This window comes from Lethenteron reissneri, chromosome 29 (genome assembly GCF_015708825.2).
Source record: "Lethenteron reissneri isolate LAM-NWPU_2019-01 chromosome 29, ASM1570882v1, whole genome shotgun sequence".
NCBI classification, from domain to species: domain Eukaryota; kingdom Metazoa; phylum Chordata; class Hyperoartia; order Petromyzontiformes; family Petromyzontidae; genus Lethenteron; species Lethenteron reissneri.
Genome location: NC_083807.1, coordinates 13,204,309 through 13,216,310, shown reverse-complemented (window position 1 = coordinate 13,216,310; position 12,002 = coordinate 13,204,309). Strand labels below are relative to the sequence as shown.

General features: G+C 51.1%; 1 protein-coding gene across 2 annotated transcripts in view; it reads left to right on the top strand.

Moving 5' to 3' along the window:
* Nucleotides 1–244: 244 nt before the first annotated feature.
* Nucleotides 245–12,002, top strand: part of LOC133349272 (R-spondin-3-like) — a 28,913-nt gene continuing 17,155 nt past the window's right edge. Inside the window, exons 1-3 of one of the 2 annotated variants that reach the window (XM_061562632.1) lie at nt 245–474; nt 689–807; nt 909–1,595. In XM_061562632.1, coding sequence (XP_061418616.1) covers nt 1,499–1,595 — 97 coding nt within the window. In that variant the 5' untranslated portion in view covers nt 245–474; nt 689–807; nt 909–1,498. The remainder of the gene's footprint in view (nt 475–688; nt 808–908; nt 1,596–12,002) is intronic. The other variant, XM_061562633.1, reaches the window with a different exon arrangement.

Here is a 12,002-nt window from a genome sequence, read left to right as displayed (position 1 = left end):
AAGCCACTCTCTCATCTCGTCTTCGTCCCACCTCCTCCCTCCCCACCCCCCCACTAACCTAACACCGGCTCCCACCCTCCCTACCTCCCTCCCTCCCCCCTTGTCGGGACTCACCCAAGCGCCGCCCTGGCCCCCATCAATTCCTCCCCCACCTCAAGCTGTCCCCCCCCCCTTGAGTCCCCCTCGTAGCGCTGACGCCATCGCCAGGATCTCTGCGGGAGCTAAAGAGGAGCGGTACCCATGAGTGGAGAGACCCATTCCTGAGCTGGGAGGCGAGCGAGCAAGTGGCCGGCCCGCTCCCTCCTCCTACTGCTCCTCCGTGTCTCCCCACGAGCCAGAGCCCCTGAGCTGGGCTCTGCCGTGCCGAGGCAGGCACATTTGTTTTAAATTAAAACTCGTTTTCCGATCGCTGCTCCCTCCCGGCAGCGCACTGACGCCCTATCGCTTACGCCGCCACTCGCGAGCCTTCATCCGGTAATAAATTTGCAAAGCGTGTTTCTCTCTCCCTCCTCTCCCTCCTCTCTCTCCGCTCTCTACATCTCGCTCTCTCGTCTCTCTTTCTTTGACTTTTTTGTATTATTGTTATTATATTATTACGACCGTTATCGTTTATTATTTTGTAACCCAGTAGGAAACCCGCCTTCTGTTATAACCAGTAGACATTTAAAGGATGTTTTATAACTTGAAGGTTACGTGCCAACACCGCCGCCACCACCACCGCCACCACAACCCCCCCTCGTATTAACTACAAACGCGACTGTGAGCAGAGCGCATGTGGGGGAGGTCTCCAAGCCCGGCGTTGCGCAGGTAAGTCGGCGATAACCCTCTGGCAACCGAAGCGACTTTTGTGGAACAGTTTAGTTGGCACCTCTTGAAACCGGGGGCTCATCCTCTCTGTTCTCACGCAGGTGATCACGGAGGCGACGTGAGCTCTACTCGCGATGCGCATCCACCGACGCTCCACGCGGAGCCAGCGTGCCCAGTGAGCGCTCGCGTCTACCTGGCGGGGCAACGTCGTTGAGCCGCGGCCAAAACAAACAGCACGGGACGACACAGAGAGAGAGAGAGACACGCGTACGCACAGAGAGAGAGAGAGACACACACGACGAGAGATAGTGAAGATCACATCCTACGATTTCAAGGTACCAAGAGCGGCGCGTCCGTTAGGGTAGAAGAGTGAAAGTCGCGTGCGCGACTCCCCGAGCCCAGAGAGCGACGAAGAGCGCGGGGCGAGCGGAGCGACCGGCGGCTGCGTTGACATGAGCGGCGTTGCGATGCCCCCGTCGCATCGGGACGATATTGTGGCCACGTAGTCGACAGTGCGGCATCCGCTCTACTCGGCATCTCTTAAAGCGGCGGGGGGGGAGGGGGAGCTGGGAAGAAGACTGGGAGCTTCGGCCCTCGAGGACGGGACGGGTTGTCTATGGGCAGCAGCAGCTGCAGCCACGCGCGTCTGCCCGAGCCGCAGTGAACCTGGCCGGTGCCCGGCAAAGCGACTATGCAGCTCCATGTGCTCCTCCTGCTCATCGTCGCCTCTCTCGTGGATTTTACGGGCGGCCACAACGCGACGGCGAGGGCCAAGCGGCACAGACGAAGTGAGTATACGTGTGTGTGTGTACACGTGTGTGTACACTGTGTGTGTGTGTGTGCACGTGTGTGTGTACACGTGTGTGTGTATGTGTGTGTGTGTACACGTGTGTGTGTACACGTGTGTGTGTGTACACGTGTGTGTGTGTGTGTATGTGTGTACACGTGTGTGTATGTGTGTACACACGTGTGTGTGTGTATGTGTGTGTGTACACGTGTGTGTGTGTGTACACGTGTGTACGTACACGTGTGTGTATGTGTGTACACACGTGTGTGTGTGTATGTGTGTGTACACGTGTGTGTATGTGTGTGTGTACACGTGTGTGTGTATGTGTACACACGTGTGTGTGTGTGTGTACACGTGTGCGTGTGAGTAGCGGGTAGGGCGCGCTGCGCTGCGAACGCAGCCACCCGAGTTCGATTCCCGCTCACGGCCAGTGACTATGCTGTCATCTGAACCGGTCCTGGGCCTCCCCTAAGTTGACTCAGCCTCAAATGAGTGACCTGGTGCGGTGTGTAAACATCGGCACTGGGGAGACAAAGGCGGCCGGGTGTGATTCGGGCCACAACACGGCCTCGGGTACCATTCCAGCCTTCACGGGTACTCTCGAACAGTACTTGACTCAAAATAACGGTGTGGCTATACGGGGGATCTTTGTCTGTGTGTGTGTGCACGTCATATTTTAGTATCAACTTTACGCATCCACGGCACAATACAACGGCGGCAATGCCTCGACCTCTGCCGAGAGTTTAGAGAAACTGCTGTTTGCGAGCGCCTATTGAGGCCGAATTCCTATGGAGTGGAGTGGCGAGCACCATGCCCTCATTGAAGACTGAGTCGGCCCAGGGGGGGTGGCGGAAAGTATCGGACTTGCAAGCGGCGATGTAATTCGTGTCCAGGAATCGAACCATTCTAGTCGAGTTTCGTAGTAGCTCGGAGCGCGAAACCACTGCGCCACCGCTCACACCGACAGACACGGACACACGCAATGACACATGCTAGAGACAAACATCCCCCGCCCCCCATATAGCCTTAACTGACTTTTGGGCAAAGTGTTGTTAGCGAGCCGGGTACGGCACACGAGGGGGTGGTTGTCCAGCACCCCCACGCACGGCCGCCTTTGTCTCCCTTCGTGGCGATGTTTACGCACCGCGTGGGGATACTCGTTTGAGTGTGAGTCGATCGAGGGGTTCGGGCCCCAGCGCCGGCTGACTTTGTCGCCACTCTCCTTACTCGCGAGCGGGAATCGAAACTCGCGTCGCCCGGTTTGGGACACAGCGCGCTAACCACTGCGCCACCGCCACCCCCCACCGCTGAAGACACGCGCACACACGCGCGCGCGTGTCACGCATGTCACGCGTGTCAGTTTCAGTTTCATTTATTAGGTATAACCCTGTGAGCCATGTGGCTCTTGACTCGGGTGCAACCGCAGCAAAACAAAAACATGAACAAGAAACATCTTAAAGTGACTACGCGCAAACAGAAAAATCCAGGGAAAAACAGCAAAGTGTTCCAGAAAAAAGAACCGCATTTCAACGCTGTGTGCAAAAATCCCAATGGGATGCAAGTCAAACAATAGCAACCATAAGACAATGTAGATTACAGTTATCAGGCTAACTCTGTACCACAGCAAACAAACATGGCTAAACCAAAAGTTTTCAAAATCACCAAAATAAAGCTATAAAAACAGCGTAACAGCGATCATAGGACGTACTCGACGTAATTGCTTTACCGTCGCCGCGGAACAGCTGTGAGCCCCAGTGGGGGGGGGGGGGGGGGGTTCACGCGAACGGCGCACGTGGACAGACGACTGACCGGTGAAGGCGATTCGTGAAGAGTCACGGGTGCCGCACGGATTGCCGGTGGTCGCGTAAACCATCGTCCGCTCAGACATGGGCTGATGCGCACAACACGGCCGCCGTGCCTAAGTGGAAATAACCTCTTTTTTTAGTTTTGAACCCGCGATCATATTGATACACGGTGGTGGGCGCGCTCCTTGCACTCGTGAAGTTGACCACTTCGAGTTCGATTCCTGGCCCGCGACCGACATCAGTAGCGCATGCTGTATATGCCGTATTGGGCAGACAAAGACAAAGATCCCCCGTGTAGCCTTAACCGACTGTTGGGGCGAGTGCTGTTAGCGAGCACCTATGAAGGGCGGCATGGCGCACTGGGCTGTGGGTGGCCAGCACCACGCCCGGCCGCCTTTGTCCCCCCAGTGGCGATGTTTACACACCGCACCAGGTACTCATTTGAAGAGGCTGAGTTGATCTAGGGGAGGCTCAGGACCGGTTCAGATAATCGTCACTGGTGTTGGCCGTGAGCGGGAATCGCTACACACACATGCGCGCTCCACTAAACCAGCGTGGTGAAGTATGGTCAACTAACTGCCATGGCCGATGGGCATGGTCGTTGTGAAGAAGGCTTTCGCCCAGCAGTGGAAAGGCAACGGGAGTGTCAGTCAGTCAGTATAACACACGTATATAATGGGAGTGTCAGTCAGTATGTATAACACACGTATATAATGAGAGTGTCAGTCAGTCAGTATAACACGCGTATATAATGAGAGTGTCAGTCAGTCAGTATAACACACGTATATAATGGGAGTGTCAGTCAGGATGTATAACACACGTATATAATGGGAGTATCAGTCAGTATAACACACGTATATAATGAGAGTGTCAGTCAGTATGTATAACACACGTATATAATGGGAGTGTCAGTCAGTCAGTATAACACACGTATATAATGGGGAGAGATGAAAAAAAAACAACTACAATGAGTCCCAAAGACTCGCCGAGGAGTGCCCAGTTTGAGATGTTTGGACGATATCCCGTTATATATTAAAGAAGTATTTGCGTGTCATGGAAGGAATAACTCACACACACACACGCACACACACACGCACACACACACGCACACACACGCACACACACACGCACACACACACGAGGGAGAACGCCAAAACTCCCGTGGCGGATGTGTCAACAACCCAACTTGACGTACTGCCCAACCTTTGCGTGAGCATGCGTTGGCTACGTTACGGTACGTATGTTGAACTTCTATTACTAATCGGAGGTGCGAAATAAGTTCAACATACGTACGTACATCATGAGTTAAATCGCTTTTTTTTGCAGGATTGCCAAAACGCTCATGCTTATGAATTGATAGTTAATTGTAATATATAGCGAACGCAAAGCCTTTCGTCATTCTACTGCTGGATGAAAGCCTCCCTAAGCCGTGTCGGCCATGTGGGGGTTGTTTGGCCATACCTCACCACGCTGGTAAGTGCAGGATGGGGCGTGTAAGCCGCGGACCCCAAAAACGGATTAGTCATCTGGGTTTATAGCGCCATAGCGCTAACCACAGCGCCACCGCTCCACTCTAATAGGTAATGGATAGTTACTAATGCATGTAATCATGTAATGTACAGACTCTTTGTCAATCCACCGTTGGAAGAAGGCGTTCCTCCGCCGTGGTAGCCATGAGGGATTGATTGACCATACTTCACTATGCTCGATACAAGTTATTCATAGTTAGGCGTTATCAATAGTGACAAGACGCTACTGGGACAACGCATAATGAATACTGAACAGTATTATATTATTATTCTCCCTGTCTTGCGTAGCATTGCTGAGCTTTCAGTTGCATCTCTGGGGCTTGAACAACGTGCAGCTTTAACATTGACGTGGCAGGTCGGCACACTCAGATGCACGCAGTGTGTCAGTAAGGTGACAACACCACCATCAACGCCACCACTCAGACGCACGTGTGTCAGTAAGGTGACAACACCACCATCACCGCCATGACTCAGATGCAGTGTGTCAGTAAGGTGACATCACCACCATCACCGCCATGACTCAGATGCACGTGTGTCAGTAAGGTGACATCACCACCATCACCGCCACCACTCAGATGCAGTGTGTCAGTAAGGTGACAACACCACCATCACCGCCACCACTCAGATGCGCGTGTGTCAGTAAGGTGACATCACCACCATCACCGCCACCACTCAGACGCAGTGTGTCAGTAAGGTGACATCACCACCATCACCGCCACCACTCAGATGCGCGTGTGTCAGTAAGGTGACAACACCACCATCACCGCCACCACTCAGACGCACGTGTGTCAGTAAGGTGACAACACCACCATCACCGCCACCACTCAGATGCAGTGTGTCAGTAAGGTGACATCACCACCATCACCGCCACCACTCAGATGCACGTGTGTCAGTAAGGTGACATCACCACCATCACCGCCACCACTCAGATGCGCGTGTGTCAGTAAGGTGACATCACCACCATCACCGCCACCACTCAGATGCAGTGTGTCAGTAAGGTGACATCACCACCATCACCGCCGTGACTCAGACGCAGTGTGTCAGTAAGGTGACATCACCACCATCACCGCCACCACTCAGATGCAGTGTGTCAGTAAAGTGAAATCACCACCATCACCGCCACCACTCAGATGCGCGTGTGTCAGTAAGGTGACATCACCACCATCACCGCCACCACTCAGATGCAGTGTGTCAGTAAGGTGACATCACCACCATCACCGCCGTGACTCAGACGCAGTGTGTCAGTAAGGTGACATCACCACCATCACCGCCACCACTCAGATGCAGTGTGTCAGTAAAGTGACAACACCGCCATCACCGCCACGACGTTGACCCGTCAGTCTCCCAGGCGCCAGGGTCATTGTCAACACACAGGCCCATCGTGCGCTAGAAACCCGGCCACCTAAGTTTGAGTCCGCGACCACGGCTAACATCAATGGTGAGTGAAATTTGGACCGGTCCTGGGCACCCACCCACCTTCACTGAGCCGCACTGACCAACGTGGTGAAGTTTACTCGCACAACCCCTGTGACCAACGCGGCGTAGGGTGGCCTTCATCCAGCAGTGGATTGGCAAGGGTGCTGTTGACTATCGCTATACTATTGTGCGAACATGTACAGCCCTCGTGTCAATGGGCCAGTGGGATGAGACGTCTCTCTCCTTCTCTCTCTATGGCTTGCGGCTTCGTGGAAGTTGTATGACCATACTTCACCAATCTGACCAATGCAATTTGTGAAGTAGGCACTTGCTTAATAATTTTTTTAAATCGCGAAACAAGTGAGGTATGAACTTAACATCTATTTGTTAAAGCAAACGATGTTTTGTAATAAAGCAAAACAATAAAACTAATCTCATTATCTGGACCTCCAGCCGTATAATTACTTTGGCTAGCCTTGTCACTCTACACTACAGGAACAATCCACTCACAGATAGTTTCAAGTAAGTTCTCCTCGTCATTACCAGCGCTGTTTTCTGTTCAGTTTATTGTTTGTATCCACATTGAAAACGCGAAGTCCCCGTTCAAAAATCCACTAAATTCACTTCGCAACTCATAAACACTGCACAATCATGCCCGGCCCTGGCCCCACTTACTTGTCCACAAATTAAATCCTTCTGCTTGATTCGAAAAAAAACCACCCCAAAGCCTCACTCACCGTTTCACTAAAACATCTGGAACAGACTGTCGTAACTTATAAAGGAGTTTCAGAAAGTTACAAAGAAAACCTCTTGCGTGTTGTTGGCTCAAATGAACAACTGATGCAGGTTAAAAAAAAAAGAAAGTCTGATGCCAAGGACATGATCTTTAAGGCTGAATGTCAACAGGGCTTAGCCGGTGTTCGTCATCTTGTGGTGGAACACGCTGAGCCACGGTGACGACGCTGAGTCGACCGACGCAACGGAGTCCCGTGAGGGTGCCCTTCCGCCGACCAAACCGGTGCAGATTTTGCCGAAACTTTGACCTTTGGGTCAACGCGCAGCTCCACACGATTTCACGCGAGCGAGCGACAGCCTGTGGCCGCTGTAGACCGTTGGATGAAATGCACCCGTGGATAAGTGTGCGCGCAACAGGCGAACATTTTGCATGAAAAGTTTTCGCCGCTGCTCTTACGCGCAGTGACGACGCAACCTTTGCCGTGCGTGGAATTGAGTGGCTCATTTTTGGCGAGAATTGTTTTCGCGGCTGCATTATAATTAGCTGAGGATAAAAAAGATTTAAAAAACCACTTGTAATGATGGAATAAATAAATGCAAATCTCCATATGAATGATTTATTCTATTAAGCACATCAACATTTTGATCAATCATGTTTCATCCACTACTGGATGAAGGCATCCCCACGCTGTTGCTATCTCACACGATCTCGCGATGAAATGCAAACTGCACGCGTATTGCTAATACCGTTGTTGTTATTATCCATAATATATGTTTTTTTGGGTTCGCTAAGGAGTGTTGTTATTATATTGTTCCATAGTTTCGGGAACTCGCAGAGTATTGTGCCTATGAAGGATTCGCGTAACAACGCACTTCATCTGGCGGACCTAAATTCGGTTTCGCAGCCAGGACTAACATCATTGGGGATTGATAGCTTGACCGATCCTGCCATTCCTTCCATTTCCACCAAAACGAACGTGGTGAAGTATGGCGAAACAACTCCGTGACCGCAAAAAGAGACGTGCATGGGTCTTCAAGCAACGGTGTATTTGTCAAAGCTCTGCAAAACATTATAAGGTGCCATATAAATTAACTGGCACAGGAATGTCAGCGAGCATAGCACTCACACACACACACAGACGACACATTTGAAACCACATGGCGCTTGTGCGTATGTAGGTTGAACTTCTTTCGCACCGTACGTAGTCAACCGTGCTAATCGGAGGTGCTTGTGATGAGACCTCAGCTCGCAGAAGCGGAGCACAGGTGCAACGCTGTACTCTCTCTCTCACACACGCGCACGCGCGCACCAAAACGCAAAAAAACCTTCAGAGTAACTTAGTGGCAACGCAGGAATGTTCAAACTTCTGCACGTGTCACTATACATTTAACCGGGCCGTACATCAACGAGACACATACGCACAGAGACGTGTAATAATCCAGTTGTCTCTGCCCAGCTCACAGCCCACGTGCGTGCGTGTGCTGAAGCGACACATGGATCGCGACGGAGTGTTTGCGGACACCGCGGATTAAACGTGGAGATGCTGCGTTCGCTGCCGCCGCCGCCGCTGATGATAATTCCAGCTAGCCATTGTGCACAGTGATGACCACCACATCGCGAGCATGCCTGTATCTCTTAACTATCTAGAAGAGTTCAACATCCCTTTGTCAAGCCACTGATGGTGGTGAAAGTCTGTCCATGCTATTGTCAATCATGGGAGTTAAAACGAAACTATTTCATGTATTTATTATTTTACCAGCTAAGGCCGACTGAGCTGTAGAGCTCTTCTTCAGAAGCGACCCGGTCACACATAGGAGCTCAAGCAAGCGTCTTTTTCACGTGAAAATTGATAGCAAATACTCAAAACGCATGTTTCTAAATGTGGAGGGGGAAAAACCGGAGGGCCCGGAGAAAAATCCACGCGACCACGTGGAAAACATGCAAACTCCAAAATAGATCAGGTCTAATGGTCGTGATCGAACCCACGACCTCCTGTACACCAGGCGAGGTAGTAAACATCTCGCCACCGTGGCGTTCCGAATAGTTACTTGGCCTTGCTTCCCCACACTGGTCAGTTTAGGTTGATGAAGGGCGGGGGGATGAGGGGTGCGGGCAAGAACCGTTCAGAGGTGTCCCTCGCCACTGACGTGAGCCATGGCAGGACTCGAACTCGGCTCGCAGGGTTCACGACTCAGTGCGTGAACTACTGCGCTGCCAGCGCTCCATCCTCTCGTCCACACACCACTGTGTACTATATACACGGAGTAGCCAAAGTTACATACAGTGAGCATGTCCTCATGCAGACCAGCCATCGTCCAGCCATTCCGATGTCAAAGGTCAGCTGGCGGAGGAGGTGAGGGACTTGAAGTTTCACGCGGTGGGCGAGTGTTGGGCGTCACTAAAGTGATCTAGAAGGCCGCTCATCCACATACCTACCGGATTGTAAGACGCACGACTGACTTTTTGTTTGTTTTAATTACTGGGGGCAGGGAGGGTTATGATCAGGAGAATGCGCTAACCATGTATCACTCACCAGCACCACCACGCACCATAATTTCGGCGAACAGTCCCGATCCGAGTTAAAGATTCGGTTCTACAAATCTATTACGCAGCTGAGTTATTATTATTATTATTCTTGTAAATGTTGTTGGTCTCGGTTGATCGTTAGTCTGGTGGTCGAACGGTAGCTCCCAACGTCCGCCCAAATTGACGCGTTTCACTTGAGTGCAATGGGCAGCCGCGAGGTGAATTCTCGGTCAATGGCACCAGCGAGTCCGATGTTCGTGGCTTGGGCGCAAATTGAAAATCTAATTTCGAGGGATCAATCGGCGCGTTTCATATTTTTTTATTTTCCTGCCGCGTGCGATTCGATACTCGGCGGCGAACTCGCCCCTTCCATCGTTCACGCCGTGCACGCCGTGCAAAATGCGAACCGGCTTTAAGGGCCGCCGGTAGACTTATTTCCGAGGTGTTTGTATTCATATATTTGAAAGCCTGACCTGACCCGAGTCTGCACCCTGCGCTCAGAATTGCGCCTTTAAATCGCGAGTGTGGAATGCGTGAAACTTGAAAAGACGAGAGAGAGGAGAAGCGTGCAGCCAACGTTGTTGACCTTCGTGCGAGTTCAAATTGTGCAGCACTATATAACCGCGGCGTGTGTTGTCTAACGTGCGTACAGTGGGAGCTAGATATAAGCACAGTCCTGATACAAGCAACGCATCGTTGGTACGAAACGCGTATTCTTTGGCAAGCCGACAACCCCTTCGGAGCCGGCTCATCTCCCGGCTGTCTCGTCTCTCCCGCGTGTCTCTGATTCCTGCTCTCCACCTCCCTTCGGCAGTTGAGAGCGAACACTGAACACCGTGCGGGACCTTACAAGCCCAAAGTGTTATTCTTATCACGGTGGGGGGAGGCAAAGGGAGACTTCTCATGCAAGCACACGTGACGAATATAAGCACAGGTAGCCTTGCTGCAGAGGGGTGTGCTTATATGCAGCTTCTGCTCTAGTCCGTGGAGAATGCCGCGACTCTCAGTTGCAAAGGTCACCGGAGGGCAACGATTCAGATGAAGCCGAGCCGACGATCAGTTTGTGTGAGTGGTTCGCAGCTGAAACGAAGAAGCGAGTTCAAGCAGGAAGAACTCACGTCAACAGTGTCAGAAGCTGAGCATTGATTCACATTGATTCACATTGATTCACACTGATTCACACTGATTCACATTGATTCACACTGATTCACATTGATTCACACTGATTCACACTGATTCACACTGATTCACATTGATTCACACTGATTCACATTGATTCACATTGATTCACACTGATTCACACTGATTCACACTGATTCACATTGATTCACACTGATTCACACTGATTCACACTGATTCACATTGATTCACACTGATTCACACTGATTCACACTGATTCACACTGATTCACACTGCAGGAGGAATCCGATGAGCTATAAAGCTCTTCTTCACAGACATCCAGTATTGATGCCCAGTGAAGTGTAGCTGACGCAGCAGCCGGATAGCGCATCCATATTAGAATACAATGTAACCGCTGCCGTTCGTCCACAGACGTGGGGTACAAACACGTTGACCTAAGACACTTCTAAAGAGACCCTGTGTCGTGTTTGAAACCGGCCCTCGAGTTTGATTGCACTGGGACTGATTTAATACCGCTCAGAAGGCCGTGTGGCCGATGTGTTGTGTAAAGATAACTTTAAAAAAAAATTATGTAGAGAACACAAATATATGAATGAAGATTTTGCCTCATTTAAAAATTGTGTCCACAAGCAATGGCGGAGCCAGGATGTTCAGGTAGGGGGGGCAACCCCTCCAGCAATGAAACATGATAGAGGGGTTGTTAGTAAGTAAGGAGTTGTTAGTAAGTAAGGAGTTGTTAGTAAGTAAGGAGTTGTTAGTAAGTAAGGAGTTGTTTGTAAGTAAGGAGTTGCTAGTAAGTAAGGAGTTGTCCCTTGCTTTTTATTCGACGCGTGTGCGACGATGGCGCAGCCTTCGATCGGGGGTCAAATTTGAACCGCGTTGTGTGATCGGCATCGCGCTCGCTGAAGGTGAATGCCTTTAAGGGAAGTCGTGGACTGTATACACAACTGCACACAATTCTGTGAGTCACTGCTAACTGCTTTGCCGTTACTTATTGCCAATTATGGACTCAGACTATTGTCCTATCATCTCATAGAGTCCCTGGCACGTAATAATATGCCACACAGTGGCAGTGGGGGTCGCAAAATGCCGATGTATTTCTAATGAACCCCAATGATCCGATCGAAATTAGGGATTTCGATCGGATCATTGGGGGGGCACGTGCCACCCCCCCCCCCCCCCCCCACTGGCTCTGCCAATGTCCGCAAGAGTCAGGCAAATTGCATCTTTAAATATTAAATCTCTTTAGGATGGTG